The sequence below is a fragment of the Poeciliopsis prolifica genome, unplaced genomic scaffold, assembly GCF_027474105.1.
Source record: "Poeciliopsis prolifica strain line A6 unplaced genomic scaffold, Auburn_PproV2 SCAFFOLD022, whole genome shotgun sequence".
Lineage (NCBI taxonomy): Eukaryota > Metazoa > Chordata > Actinopteri > Cyprinodontiformes > Poeciliidae > Poeciliopsis > Poeciliopsis prolifica.
In genome coordinates, this window is record NW_026562397.1 from 5,550,410 (window position 1) to 5,565,916 (window position 15,507).

Here is a 15,507-nt window from a genome sequence, read left to right on the forward strand (position 1 = left end):
GTGTGACTCAATGACACATATTTGAATGCCGTCTGTGTTTTGTGCAGTGTTTGCGCAAAGTTTGGTGATTTTCTATGAATAAGATTCGGTTGTATGTTTTTTATTTTCCCTTTTGCCACTTGGCAAAACTGGCCAGTATACCTTATTCCTTTTACTATTGTCGAAATTAGGCACACTATCGTCAGCCATCAAATCACTACTGACAGCTAAAAAAAATTAGAATAACTACATTCCACTCGGAAAGTTGATTTGGAGAGCCAACTTTCCGAGGTACATCAAATGCAACATAATCATGTCGTCTGTGTTTAACCGCTCTGGGACAAAATTTGTTTGCTTTTATTTCCGACTTTTTATTTATTTATTATTATTAATAATAATAATTATTATTATTTACAATGCGTATTCGTCAGTTAAAGTACAGGAAACAGTAGTCGGACTTAAGAAAAACTACATTACCCAGCAGCCCAACCATAGAGATGCATGCGCTCGAAATGTTACTCGGGGAAGCAGCTGGAGTCGAAAAGGAGGAGTAGTTTCCTCCATTCAAATCAGCGAGAGCATGACACGAAAGGAAGCTGAACGTGATTAGAAATCAAACAAGAAAGTTTGCTCGAGAAATGTTTCATGTCCAAGTTCTAGAACAAAGCTTGGACATTCATTTAAAAGGAAAACTCCTCCCCGTCATCCGGTAACCTCAGCTGATTCCCCGGCTGACTGCCAAGGAGCGCACCCAGTGTTGTAACCGTTTAGATAAACATGGCCGCCCTCGGACCTCTGTCAAGAATAACCCGGCTTGGATGCAACTTCTGTCGGAACCACCGCTTGATGCTGAACAGAAACTCTCAGAAACGAGGAATAGCTTCGTGTATTGACCGTAAGTTTACAAATAGTGCAAAGCTGTGACAGTTTACTCATACTGTGGCTCTTGGGTAATAAAATCTGTAACACTAGTATGTTAGCTAACAAGCTAACTGCACTCCACTTCTTCCCAACATTTAAGCCAATATTTAGTAACCAGTTTAATAAAAGAGAATACATTTCGCACGCTCATCACTCAGCCCGCTGTCATTGGTCAGTTTAGTCTCTAAGGCCTCCAGTGGCGAAGCAGAAGAGGCAACACGCCCCTGTTTAAAGCCGCTCCCCCTCTTGAGGACCAACAAATTTAAAACATCACTTGTCTAATTTGGCCTATGGAGTTCAACAAACTCACGTGAAGTCAGGTCTTATTTACAAAGCTATAGAAAACCACAACGGTGCTGATGAAAAGTTTTAATATACGTCTTAAAATACGTAAACCGAACTAGCATTGCATTGTAAAATAACTGAACAGCTGACATTGTTTCTGCGCCCCGTGTCTCTCCGTGGACAGCTTCATATGGACTCACAGACGAGCAGAAGGAGTTTCAGAAAGTGGCCTTTGACTTTGCAGCCAATGAAATGGCTCCACACATGGCGGAGTGGGACCAAAAGGTGCGTAGCAGTGTTTTCCTCGGTGTTCAGGTGCTTCACCACCTGGAAAGCTGCCATGCTCTGTCTGGTGAAATCTGTTATGTGTGAACCAAATTACTTAAATGAGTTCAAGCCCATTTAAGATATAATAAAGGCTATATTTAAATTAGGTTAGTAGTAAATATTGTTAGTACATGTGGTGTGTTGCATAATCATTCTACTATGACAAAAGAGCAGTTCAAATTTACTGCCAATTAAAACCATTTCAACTGTTGCATAGACAATTGTTTTATATATATATATATATATATATATATATATATATATATATATATATATATATATATATATATATAAGCAAGTAAATTGGTAATAAGTTGCATTCCTGAATCTGTTTTCAGCTTGATAAAATATCACAGCATCTGCCTGCTGAAAGTGTTTCTGTTCTGTAAACTGCTCTCCCCATGCCCCTCCCTCCCCCGACCCGCAGGAAGTCTTCCCAGTGGAAACGATGCGGAAAGCGGCCCAGTTAGGGTTCGGAGGCATCTACACTCGGCCGGAGGTCGGGGGGTCAGGCCTGTCTCGTCTGGACACGTCCATCATTTTTGAGGCCCTGTCCACTGGATGTGTTAGCACCACAGCTTACATTAGCATCCACAAGTATGGCTGTGTCAAATATGTGACATTATTGTTTTGTAACTAGTTAAATGCTCTATAGATTTAGATTTATTTATGCAAAAAAAAGAAAAAAGTAAAATTCAGTCGTTTAAACTTGTATGGATGAACTTGCTTATCTTGCAGCATGTGTGCCTGGATGATTGACACCTTTGGGAATGACGAGCAGAGGGAGAGGTTCTGTCCTGACCTCTGCTCCATGGAAAAGTTTGCATCCTACTGTCTGACTGAACCAGGTCAGCCTCCACCCACCACGTCCAGAATGACAAAGATATTAGAGGAATTGTGTGGATGAAGTTTGTGAACGAACCCTGAATCGTTGAGTTGCACGTTCAGGATCTTGGAGAATAAAACTGAGACGTTTTATTTCAGGCAGTGGCAGTGACGCCGCTTCACTCCTCACATCCGCTCAGCGGAAAGGGGACCATTATGTCTTAAATGGCTCCAAGGTGAGAAACGTTTTCAGCAATTTGTCACATCACACCCACAGACTTAAATGTATTTTATTAGGATTTTATGTAATAGGCCATCCCAAAAGAGTAATGAGTAACTTAGATGTTTAAGGAAAATGATAAATAGGATAAACTATGATCCTTTATTGGTTGCATGGGGTTTTTGTTTCCTTTTTATTTATTGTTTTTGGTTGTTGTTGTGTTTTATTTTGGGTATTATAATATATCTTTCGGTTCTATGTACAAAATTAAAGTTTATTGGTCTTCCAGAGGGCAAACTTGCATTATTATGCCATTGTTAACAAATTGGGTGAAAACAGTGTCGAAACAACAATATTATAGTTTATCGCAATAATTCCTGGGACAATTTATAGTCCAGCAAATTTACTACGACAGGCCGACATATTTGCCTCGTGTCACCTTTAAACTTTGTGATTATTTGCTCCTTTGTACTCGTCTGTCACATCAACTAATTCTGCTAGGATTTTAAGTTGTGGTTGTAACGTGGTAAAATATCAGCGTGAAAGTAAAAGCTCAGATCAAAGCAGCCTTGCAAAGTGATTTTTGTTGTTTGTAAGGCTTTGGTGCGACTGAAACTTTGGTGCGACTGAAACTTGTCTCTCTGTCTCTCTCTCTCTCAGGCGTTTATCAGTGGGGGAGGAGACACCGACGTGTATGTTGTGATGTGCAGAACGGGAGGCAAGGGGCCGAAAGGAATCTCATGTTTGGTGGTGGAAAAAGGAACACCAGGCCTCAGTTTCGGCAAGAAGGAGAAGAAGGTACAGAGGCTGTTGGTCTTGATGTTGCAGTGCCCCAGTCAGCCGCTAGATGGCAGGTTTGATCCAGCCTGTCTCTCCAGGTAGGCTGGAACTCTCAGCCAACCAGGGCCGTGATATTCGAGGACTGTGTCATCCCTGCGACCAACCGGCTGGGCGAGGAAGGACAAGGCTTCAACATCGCAATGAAGGGCCTGAATGGAGGCAGGATTAATATCGGTGAGGAGGAAGTCACACCAGTTTAGGATATCCAAATGTTCAGCTCAAAAAAGAAAAAGAAAGAGGAAAAAGTGGAATACTGTGTGAAATTCCACACAACGATCAGAACGTAGAGTCAGAATTTGTCAGTGTGCATATATCTGCTGAAACAGAAAAAATTAAAATAAATGCAACTATTTTGTTCAATTATTTTTAGTGCATTTAAAGGAAAAACCCTCATCACGTTTAATTCAGTTTAGTCATGTAGCTTCAATTCACAACAGCTGTCATTTGAAATGTGCTCATGTGACAGGCCTGCACATTAAGAGCTTTTGGGGTTTTTTTCTTTTAATTTAAAAACAAAGCAACATTGTGACATTCTGAATGTATCTGCAGCTCTGATGCTGGTATAGATAAAGTGTCTCCTCGTCAGCTCAGAAGAAGGATAATGCAGGCAGGTTTTTGCATCAATAATGTGCATATTGTAGAGAAGTCCTGAGGTGTCGAAAGCATGAGTAATGGCTTGTTTCCTCCAGATTAGCATGTACTTGATTTTGTAGATGTGAAAAAAAGGAAGAAAATTCAGGATTAGCGGAAAAAAATCTTTAGTCAGTGAAGCTGTTTTTTTATTTTGTTGATTTATTTTTACTTTGTGTTCTCCCTCTTCAGCTTCCTGTTCTCTGGGAGCAGCGCACGCCTCCGTGCTGCTTGCGAGGGATCACCTGCTGGTGCGGAAGCAGTTTGGCGAAACGCTCGCCAACAACCAAGTAAGCAGCTTCGGTTTTCGGAGGAGCCCCGAAAATAACAGTAAAATGCAACTTTTGTTGTTTTTTTTTTTATTTTTTTTTTTACGTGTCTGTTTCTACGCCGCTCGTCTAGTTTCTGCAGTTCAAACTGGCAGAAATGGCCACCAAGCTGGTGGCGTCTCGCCTGCTGGTGCGCGAGGCCGCCACGGCGCTACAGGAGAACCGAGCCGACGCCGTTTCGCTCTGCTCCATGGCCAAGCTTTTCGTCACGGACGAGTGCTTCGACGTGAGTCGGACTGAAATAATTCCCACAGTATGGTGCTGCCACCACCATGTTTTAATGTTGGAATGCTGTCTTTGGGGTGATTTTCTCTTTATTCACAGAGCAGCTGGTTTTATATCGAGATCAAATTGCACAAAGACCGACTGTTTGCTGATTTTATTTCCAGGTATCCAAGATAAAGGGTTCCATGGTGGGATTTTCATTAGAAAAATAATAAATGCCATGATGATCAATTTTGCTGGGTGATAAATTGTTCCTGTAATTGTGACAAAATAAATAATAATAATATTGTCGTTTTGAGACCATTTTCAGGTAAAAACATCGATATTGGCATAATAATGCAAGTTTTCTCACTAAACTTTAACGTAACACTTTATTTTGGATATTTAAACAAAAGTAAAACAAGGCAACCAAAAACGACAAATAAAAACCACGCGCAATGGAAAGAATAAATCAAATGAATTCTTATGTCTCTCTGAACAATATTTTCCTTCCAAAAATATTTATTATTACAATGGAAATCAATGAGCTCATTTGAATTTATAATCAGTTTGATTAATTGCTTATAGTGACATGTTTAATCATCTACAAGTTTTGTGCTTATCTCCTAAAATCTCAGTTTAAAAAAAAAATGATGGTAAAATAACTAAATGCTGACAGAAACTTTTGAGTGGAAACTCACTAGAAAATGGTAATGCTGGGTTTTTTGCTAACCTACTTTTTTTCAAACCTTTCTACATCTGGGTCAGTAGGACCTTTTTTTTTTTTTAAAGGAAAAAAAAAAGCCCCACGCAACAAACACAAACTCCACTTATTTGAGTTAAACTGCTTTTGTGGGACAACAGACAAAAAGCACATTTTAATATCAGAAGTGGATTCTGAATCCCCTCCTGGTGTCGGTAAACCTCTTACTCCAAAACTCTCCCATCAACGGATGAAATGTCACCGATTGGTCATCATTCACCACCGGGATTGTCCCACCGGTTTAGTTTGGAAACGCATCCAAAAAAAGTTTCCTCCACGCTGTTCTCACGTCTTCTTACTCCGCAGGTCTGCAACCAGGCTCTCCAGATGCACGGTGGCTACGGTTACCTAAAAGATTACGCAGTGCAGCAGTTTGTGCGCGACATCCGAGTCCATCAGATTCTCGAGGGTGGGTTCCTGTTCTCCCTTCGGCTCCAGCAGATCTCCGCTTGATGTGTGGGGCTAACATCTTTCATTGTCTCCCGCAGGAACCAACGAGGTGATGAGGATGATCATTTCTCGAAACCTACTCACAGAATCGTGATAAATCTGTTCCCCCTCCAGACGAACGGCGGACCGCGTAGTTTTGATTTATTGCGGCAGCGTGGCCGGTCCTGTTCACACTTCTTCCAGTTTTGACAGAAATTCTCAGAGAGGTTGGTGTAAATGAGATGTTATTTTTGAGGTAAAGCATGAGATTATTTGCTGAGTTAGGAGCTGTGACAGGGCTCTTAGAGTAGGAATCAAGATTATCCTCTAGTGCAAAGTGCAGCACCTTATCAGGAACTGCACAGGTTTAAAAGTCTACAATCATAGCTCATTAAAACTGAAATATTGGCCACATAAATGTTTTTCTCATTTATCTGCCCAAGTTAAAATAAAAGAACCTAGTCTCCTGCTCAGATTTTGTAAAGTAACAGACAGATATAATGATAGTTTATGGTCAAGCTTTCACTCCCAGAACACTCCTCTTACACTGCAAAAACACAAAGTAGTTTTGTCTTGCAAATATCTTTGAACAATTTAAAATAATCAAAACTAACTTACAAGTAACTTTTCTTCAAGGTTTAAGAGCTTCTCCTAAATCAACAATCCCTTAAAATGGATAAGAACAAGTGGGAGATTATTTAATTTACAACAAGATAGAAGTAGAAAAATCCACCAGTACTGGAACTGGTCCTTTTTTCAAAATTAAAGTTAACAAATTCTTCACTTGAAACAAATTGCAATAAGAAAGACGTTGCAGAGACATTATTTGCCCTTAAAAACTAAACAAAAGTACTGACTAAGACTTTAATTTTGCAGCATAAGGGATTTATATTTTTTTCTGTACTCAAGGGCTAAAGTTACTGTAATATCTCCATTACATACAAACAGCCCATCTTTACCTCTTGGAACACTCAATAGAAACATGTTTAAGAGAAACACGTTAAATTATTATTTTCTAGGTGTTGTACGTTTTCATCTTTTTGGATCAGATGTACATACACTTTACAAAAACGTCCACTTCTGTCTCATCACTTCATCGAAGACTCCATTTTCCAAAAAGTCTTGGGATCCACCAAATCCCAAACATGCTGGACACTCTTCTGTTTCGTCCTCCATTTGCGGACGAGACGGCTCACTACTTGTGTTGTAACTCTTTAAAGACTGATGGGTGATTTCCTTTGTGATAGAACTTCTTCAGATTGGAGAATGCTATTTGGCATTCTTTTGTGGCCGACTTCATGTCGTCAGAGAGTTTCTGGCAGTTCTCATGCCCGAGTGTTGAAAATGAAATTGAACTCAGATTTCCAAAACGCAGCGGACCACTGTTGATTTGACACAAGGCAGAAACGACTTAATCACGTGGTTGGTTTGGAGGGGTTTGTCTCTCATTACACAATTGCAAGATGTCTCTGATATTAAAAGGAGTATACAAAACGTTTGACAAATCCGCCAAAACAAAAGGACTTTAGAAGTTGGTAAATATTTCCTCACATGCTGAAAATCATGACTTGATGCTTATTTTATTTTTTTTATAATGTGAGGTTTGGGCTGAAAAAAACAAACTACAAAGATCCCAAATAGCAGATAGAAGTTTATGGTTAATTATACTGAGGGATGAAGGTTTGAAGACATTACTGTCACAGTTTATAAGCTTAGAATGCAAAGTTACATTCACTAGTTACTGAAAAAAATGTAAATTTGATGCTTCTGGAAATGACTTTATAAAATCAGATGTCTTTAAATTGTTGGTTTGTAAAGAGTCAAACAGTGGTGTCAATAACACATTTTTGTTCCAAGTGGCCTTCCATGTCCCGTCTGTCATTGTAAGAGCATTTTGAGTGTGTTTTTATCCAGATTTGTAGTCTGTGTTCAGCTGAAAGGTTGGGTTTGCACTCCATAATAAAATGTCTAATCGTCCTCAAAACAAATATATTGTGCCTGATTCACACCTTGATCTTTTTTTTTTCTTTTTTTTTTTGTAATGTTCAAGATATAAAACTCACATTAGTGGTCAAACAATCCAGAATATTTTATTTAAAAACGAAAAAAATAAACGTGAGAAATGACAACCGTATTCAAAATAACATGTGAAACCTTTTAAAGCTGCAGTAGGTAACTTTCATTAAGAAACTATGTTTGTACATATTCGTTAAAATAGTCACTGTGTCATGACAGAATGGCCATAACTCAGCATTAACTATTTCTTTTTGGGGGTTTTTACAGATAAATGGTCATATATAATACTGTCATGACAAGGTGACAGTTTTAACAAATATATAAAAATAAAACAAAACATACCTTTTAAAAAATAAAAGTTACATATTGCAGCTTTCACAGCATCAGCAACATTATTTCCAGCATTTGCAAGAAAACCAGAACCGGCTGAACCCGCCAAGCTGTTTTCTTTGTTAAAACCCGAACGGCCTAAACGTCTGCGGTGGCTGATGAAAAATCAAGCACCGTAATTATAAACCGTCGACATTACACTCCACACTTAGTTTACATTCAAGCTACGGCAACAGGCAAAGTATTCTTTAAAAGTGAACGCTCAGTACCACACCATGGAATCACTCTCATATTTCTGCAACAGATTCACACATTTTAATCAAACACAACGTGAGCAAGTCGAGGAAAGCAAAATACTTGCACCTGAACTCTTGAGTTTTTCTTGCTCTTTTTTGTTTTGCTCAGAACTAATGCCTGGTAAACTGAAGACTAATCCCTACAAAGGCAGGGAGAAAGGGACATACAAATGTCCATCAGAAGGTTATTATACAAAGCTTAGAAATATAGTCAAAACATTTTAGTTTCCCATTTGCTGCAAAACTCCTTAGGATACATTTCAGTTTTTATATTGAGACAAAATGCTAACCAGACTATTTGAACGGTTGGATTCTGTTACGAGGCGTGTAAAAATAAATATATATTTCTCTGTATTGAGCATGAACGCCGCATCCGAACAAATGCTGCAGAGATGAGGAACGCTGCACTGAGTTTGATTCCTCCAACAACCTGAAGGTAAAGTTTTTGCAAATGAAGTCCCCCGTCGGACACTTTCTCCTCAGACGACGTGAGAAAATGTTCTGCACCCCGAGGCGTCCTCTCCATCTGTCCTCTGCTGGCTACACCAGGGAGCCCGCTTGGCTCTGGGCGGGCACCATGACGGCGACGGCCCCCATGCGCGTCAGAGTGGAGGAGCTGATGTGCGGCGACGCGGCCACCGGGCCAGGAACCTGAGGCTGAGGCCCCTCAGTTCGTTTTAGCGGGGTGCCAACCATGGGGCCCCTGGCGATCTGCGGGGGGCCTCCGTTCGCGCTGGGTGGCTTCTTGTGTTTGCGCACAGGGGTCCCGCCTCCCATGTTGTACCCGGGGAGCCCCTGCAGGCTGCAGGCCGTCCCGGGTCGCAGCTGGTAGGCGTTGATCACCGAGCCCGTGTCCGAAATGGGGGAGTACGGGTACGGGAATTTGGGCTGGTGGAGGTCCTGCGAGCGGGGGCTGGTGGCGAGGGAGGACAGGGTGCCGTTTTTCGACACGATGTCCGAACCGGTGTTGCTCTTGGCCCACGACACTCGCTTTGGCGCCTGAGCGTCCTCCCTGTGTTAGAGAAAGACAGGAAAACATTCAAGAGGCAGAGGTTGTTGTTTTGTGTTTTTTATGCGTTCCTGTAGTTTTCAGCGGGTTCCGAGCCAGCAAGTCTCGTACCAACCTGCTCTCACACACAGAGAGGGACCTGATTTTTTTTTTCTTCCACAGATTATCTGTCTGATAGCGTACTGTCAGGACTAACCCTAACCCAACTATACAGTCTTTAAAAATGCAAAAATTTAAAAAAGCCTGGCGGGCTGTCAGGCTGATAACACACCGAGGAAAACCCTGTTATTACTGCTTTGCTGCCTTGTTGTATGAAAATGAACAAAATGCATCCAACACACCATCTCCCTTTAGGCTATACCTTCAGTTTATGATTCTCTTTAACAAATCTGTGACAATTTCGATTCCCTAGTGTAGATAATAAAGCGATCATAGTCAAACCCTCACTTGATCTCGTTCGCCATCTCCTCCTCCGTGTCCTGCCTCCTCTTCAGTATGAATATGAGGATGAGCACCATGGCAACCAGCCCCACCACGGACCCCAGAGTCGCTGCAGCGATCATTCCCCCGTTGGAAGCTGCGGTGGGGAAGTAAAAAAAAAAAAAAAACAAAAAAACCACAAGCAACATTTAGATTCAGTGTGTGATGGAGGAGCAGCAGATTCCCTGAGAGGGGAGGCAGAGCGGGCGGCACGTACAGGTGATGACCTCCAGGTTAATGGAGCAGCTGTCGGAGCCGGCCGTGTTGCTGGCTCGGCAGATGTACTTCCCCGACATGCTTTTGGTGAGGTTGCTCAGCCTGAGGGTGCCGTGTCTCTCATCTGCAACACAACCGCATGGTTAGAGACAGACACACATTCAGTGAACGTCAAGAGAAATCGGGGGACTTTGGAGGAGAGCAGTGAGCGACTAGAGGGCACAACTGCACAAGCTAGTTTGTGGCTGTAGCAAAACACAGTCAGCTTTTTGTAAACAGTGTTCCCTTTCAGTACAAGCACAGATCCTCTGTAAATCTAAAGATGTCTTTGATGAGCCGGTGTTATCTATTTTTCAGACATACAATATAGTGCCATTTTATATCACAATCAAGTAACTATGTTACCTTTTGCTGTTTTGGCTCTATATATGAAACATACCTTAAAAGAAATATGACTGTGCAGTTTAACACTTTGAGATTGGATCTCTGTCTCTTTAAGAAGCTCCTGCTATTTCTGACGCTTCCTTCAGCGCGACATCACGATGTTTGTCATTATATAACCATTCTTAGGGTCGTTGGATCGAGAAGCAGTTTGAATTTTATGCCCAGAAGATACGTGGTTCCACCAGGCGTTTGCCAATTGCAGCTGCCACTAGTCTGGAGGAACCAGGGTCAGGACTTAATTTGTGAGCACAATGGTTTCCACGGGAGATTCAAGGATTCTTCAAACATGCATGAAAGAATCAAAGCAGCACCCCAGGTGTGTTTTTGGTGAGGGAATAACAGCGTAACATGATATAAAGCTCAAAGAAGTCAATTTCACATGACAATTCTTTTTTTTCAGGAACATTTTAAAAACAAAGTCAACTTTGTGGGAGCTGCAGAGGTGGACAGTCCCACGGCAACACAAAGGAAAATTTCAGGATTCTTTAACAAAAATCTTAAAAGTGCGGTATGCATTTGCATTCACCCTCTCTTCCTGTCACCCTCCTACGCAAAATTGAGTCCAAACATCGAGCGCCAAATCTGCACGTCTTCTAAAACATTTTGCTGAGCATTGCAAATTGTTTTCCCTGTTGCTCATTAGAGACTTACACTTTGCATATTGTTCATAAATATTTAATCAGTAAAAAGGACTCCAACTGTCCAATCCGATGCTCACAGTGGCTGTGTGTGTTTAGTGACTGATGAGAGTTGTGTTATGATGAAGAAAAGGTGACTGCAAAATTTGGGTAAATCATGCTCAATATTCTCATTGGAATATTACAAATGATCTTTTTTTCCTGACGTTGAGCAGCCCAGCCAATCACAGTAGCTGTCATTATTAAAGGATTCGTCCCGTTATTTTTTTTTTTGTTTTTTTTTTCCTGCTGCCCTTGCTTGGTCAACACCATGTTTCCATTTACATTATATCGGCTGCAACTCCAGCCGTTTTGATAATTTCTCACACAGAAGTCACGACATATCGCTGAGTATGTTTGCATCTGTTACACAATCTGTTCCTCTTTGCACATCTGGTTTTAAAATCGTAAGCTACGAACACGGGCTGCAGAAAAAGAAAAAAAAAAAAAAACAAGCCTCACGAGGGACTTTCCTCTTCAAATCCCCTGAAATCCAATCTTGCACGTCATACTGCAGCATGTCTTACATCCAATGTGTTTTTTTTATTGTATTTTGGAGCAATATGAAAGCGATGACACGTGTTATTGAGTGAAAAATCGCCTCGAGATTTTTCAGTGTCTTGTTCACGGAGCAAACGGATAATCTTTTCACTGTTTCCTGCCTCTCTTGTCAAGGACATGACAAAATCCAAGCGAATCCCAAACAGAAACAGCTGTGCATGCGTCCCCTGCATCAGCCTCGGTTGGATTATCGCATGCCTCCATCTTGAAAATCAGCTGCAAAGAAATGAACCCGATGCTGCCAGATTAGCAATACGTCAGCTGACTCAGAGCCTGGAGCGAGTTCAAGGCGATCGGATCCCCTCGTGCGAACTGGGTGGGAGGGGATCTGCTTCACATTGAGACCAGAATCCCCACAATCCCTGCATTTCACGACGACGGCCAATATTACACTTACTGTGTAATATACCTGGAAACAACTGGAGCACACCAGCGGGGTTTATCCAGCACAACATGAAAATATCAGATGGATTTGCATGTTTGCTAATTTGTGGCTTAATCCTTTCCAGTGTTTGGGGATTGTGGGATTTTCCAAGCCCGCAATTTATGGGAGAAACATAATTTTGGTGGGTTATATCAGGTGACAAAATCAAGATATCTTTGGAGTAGAGAAGAAGGTTTTTTTAAACAGTGGTCAGCAGTTCAGGTCCGGCTGGAGCAAATCAGTCCCACCTCCAGGCTGAACTGTTTGTATCCGGCTCTTCTCCAGAGATGCTGCATTTCTTTTTTATTTTCTCTTTCTTCCTCGGTGAACAGTGGCTTTCTTCTGCACAATCGGACAAAATCTCCACAATTTAGGGATTTTGGAGACTTCTTTTGTCGTCTTGAGGTCTGCTATTGGGGCCGAAGTTACTTGAAGAACCAGAACTGGGCCTGTTGTTAAGAATGGCGTTTTTCAAACCTGGGCCTTGATTAATCGATTTATTTCACACCTGATATTGCTCCGTGTCAAACAAAACAACGCCTTTGAAAAACCTGTTCCCCGACTCGCCTGCGGTGGCGCTGCAACAGTAACTCCTGCAGGAAACGACACCAACGCCTCTGAAGAAAACAAAAAGAGCAACTTGCTTCTTCATGAAATGTAAAAAAAAAAACAACAAAAAAAAAAAACCCAAAGTGCCGTCAGATTTTTGTGGTTGTAGGATTTCTCTTTTGTCTTCTGTAAAAGACAGCTAACCATTTTTTCCACAAGACTCTTGCGTTTTGTTTAGGTTGTATTTACCCAGAATGCCCTGTGCAATATTTTGCTTCCTGTTTTTGGAGCAGACACCAGCTATTCACAAATGCATTTGAACCGCACCAGAGTTCACACTAATCTAACAGAGATCTTAGTTTTAGGTGGACCAGAGTTTACTCTAGAAAGGAGCTAGTTTAGTAAAAAGCGGACTAAACGGGCCTGGTGTGAATGCAGTCATGTACTTACAGTGTCCGGCCCGTACGGGCTTTAAAACACTCCACATCCAAAACACATAAAGCAAGATGGCCGCATACAAATCACATGCTCCACAGAAATGCCGTTACATTTTGAAATTCACTGGATAAAGCACTCGTTCTCTTCTTTCCCAAGCTTTACGGACAAAAGCAGAACATGAAAAAAATGTTCCATCATACATCCAATCTCAGATAACCAAAATACGTCTGCATTACTTCTATTTACACGTACAAAGACCATTTTAACTGAGACTACAGAGAACAGTAAAGGAGTACAAGAAATCAGTCACACGCATACGTTCAGTAGCTGCAACAACAACAAAACAAACGTGTGTAGACAGTTTTAAGTGTTAATAGTGAACCTGAACAGGCCTGTTGCGGCTCGAAGGCCAACATGTCAGGAAGACAACAGAAGAGACAGACTTTGAGGCAACCTATTGATGGCATGCTGTGTCAGATTGGGAAGAAATGGAGCCTGTAATGCAGCTGGATCCATACAACACTCTGACTGAAGAGTGAGGTAAAGGATACCAGAGGACATACAGCCCAAGTCAAACTGGCAGGGTCTTTGGGATTCTGCTAGTGTTTGAGTATTTTGTGTGAAAATACAAAAAGTAATACGCACTCTACATGTATATATGCTCTATTTGAATAAACAACAGCAAAAGCAACAGAATCCAGCAAGACATGCACGGTGTAAAGATTTAAAGGAGTATTGTCACCCTTTTCAAGCAAATAAGAATAACTTCAGATTTGGTTTCTGGATATTTTCAAGTCAATTGGAGGAAAAAATAAAAGTCTGCGCCCTCATTTTTTTTGGATTGTATGGGTTGCTCCTTCCCTTTAAATCTTTTTCTGACGTTCCAACAAATGGCGAGAAAATACAACTCCTGAGGATGGTGAGGATTATTTCTTATTTATTTACTTTTTAGGTGGACGGCGGTAGGAGGGAGAATGTATGATTGAAAAGCCTTACCCATGAACCCAAGGACAAGCATGGGCTGGGGGCAGGCTCTCCATTCTGGGATTTTATGCAGGAGGAGAGATGGTAAACACAGAGAGAGAAAGAGCGAGCGTGAATGAGACGATGATGAAGAAGTGGAACAAAATGATAGGAAGGAGGGAAGGGGGTGGGGAGGCGATCAAGCAACCTATAGATTTTAGCAGGAAATCATGAATATGAGAGTCGACAGACAGAGAAAGAGAGAGAATGCTGGGGGAAAAAAAGAGCAGTGACGGGCAGAGCAATGTCAGACTCAGACAGGTCGGCATCAGCGCAGATAAAAGTTGAGCGTCGACAATGTGATGCGTCTGCGTGCGCAGCCCGCTAAAACCTGGGTTAATGGACAATCAGAGGGAGTAGTTTCCCTCTTACGAGTCTGGGGACTTTTCAGCAATAAAGAGATGAAGGCCAAGGGATCAAAGCGGTTAAGTCAATACAAATCAATCAGCCTTAGTCCCGTTGTTCGGAAACAGATGGCGTTTGTCTACGCGGCATCCCCTGAAAACAAGCATGCGAAATAATGCATGTGGCACGATGCAAAAAAGAAGGGACAACCGTGCGCTTCTATCTTCCAAACAACAAAAAAAAACAAAAAAAAGAGGATTTCCACAGCGCGCCGTGGAAAATTGAGAAAGTGTCCCTGAGGTACATCTTATCTCTACGGGAGTCGATTCCTTTGTGTAAAACGCGAGATGATTTTTAGCGTGTGAGCTACCGCGTTGGCAAAAGTTTAACAAACTGTTTTGAAGAAAGTACTAAGGTCCGTTTTCAAGGCAATTGGCTCGACAGAACAGCGCCCCTTTTGGTGTTTCTGTAATTTGATTCGACATCCAGGACAGAGTGACGAACAAGTAACATCCTGCATTCACGTCTATTGGGAGAGACATGAGGTTTTAATTATTTTGCAGCTGATTCCGTACATGATTTATGAAAAATAGTCATGCCTGCCTCAAATGGCACGCGGTTAATATTTCAGAGACCTCAGAGAATTTCTCCAATCATTTTTTTACCCCCGGTCTGCTTACATCTTATTAACTCGAGGCAACCTTCCTGAACTGAGACTGAAAAGACGTCGAAACAACCGAGTCTTTTGAATGTAGTTATGTCAAAACTAACTCAGTTCTTTATGTCAGTGAAGTTACTTTTTCGGAATAGATCCATATTTTTTTTTATAACTGTGCAACCTGCTGAGTAAAACAGTCGTTTCATATCAACACAAACAGAAGCTCTCAAATGAAACCACTTGTGTCTGGTTTCTGTTTAAAAACGACTCAAAACTGGAGTTTAATTAG

At 41.4% G+C, this 15,507-nt stretch overlaps 2 protein-coding genes across 6 annotated transcripts in view; one reads left to right on the forward strand and one right to left on the reverse strand.

Annotated features, from left to right (window-relative positions):
- The first annotated feature begins 750 nt into the window (after positions 1-750).
- Positions 751-7,740, forward strand: acad8 (acyl-CoA dehydrogenase family, member 8). The gene is made up of 11 exons (XM_055045638.1): positions 751-874; positions 1,370-1,470; positions 1,940-2,109; positions 2,251-2,360; positions 2,497-2,573; positions 3,218-3,355; positions 3,436-3,571; positions 4,220-4,317; positions 4,430-4,582; positions 5,630-5,732; positions 5,812-7,740. Exons 1-11 carry the CDS (start codon positions 757-759, stop codon positions 5,865-5,867), a joined length of 1,260 nt encoding a protein of 419 aa, XP_054901613.1. The 5' UTR covers positions 751-756; the 3' UTR covers positions 5,868-7,740.
- Positions 7,741-7,831: 91 nt separating this feature from the next.
- The window catches only part of esamb (endothelial cell adhesion molecule b), a 49,781-nt gene continuing 42,105 nt past the window's right edge, over positions 7,832-15,507 (reverse strand). For 3 of the 5 annotated variants that reach the window (XM_055045634.1, XM_055045637.1, XM_055045633.1), the window contains exons 5-8: positions 14,189-14,233; positions 10,101-10,223; positions 9,851-9,980; positions 7,832-9,406 (exon numbers count right to left, since the gene is read on the reverse strand). In XM_055045634.1, coding sequence (XP_054901609.1) covers positions 8,935-9,406; positions 9,851-9,980; positions 10,101-10,223; positions 14,189-14,233 — 770 coding nt within the window. In that variant the 3' untranslated portion in view covers positions 7,832-8,934. The remainder of the gene's footprint in view (positions 9,407-9,850; positions 9,981-10,100; positions 10,224-14,188; positions 14,234-15,507) is intronic. The other 2 variants (XM_055045636.1, XM_055045635.1) reach the window with 1 other exon arrangement.

What these genes read in the sequence shown, in the direction of transcription:
- acad8 (XM_055045638.1), top strand. Translation starts at nt 757, where the DNA reads ATGGCCGCCCTCGGACCTCTGTCAAGAATAACCCGGCTTGGATGCAAC. An exon ending in AATAGCTTCGTGTATTGACC is followed by an intron (nt 875 to 1,369) that starts GTAAGTTTACAA and finishes CTCCGTGGACAG; the next exon opens with CTTCATATGGACTCACAGAC. An exon ending in CTACTGTCTGACTGAACCAG is followed by an intron (nt 2,361 to 2,496) that starts GTCAGCCTCCAC and finishes GTTTTATTTCAG; the next exon opens with GCAGTGGCAGTGACGCCGCT.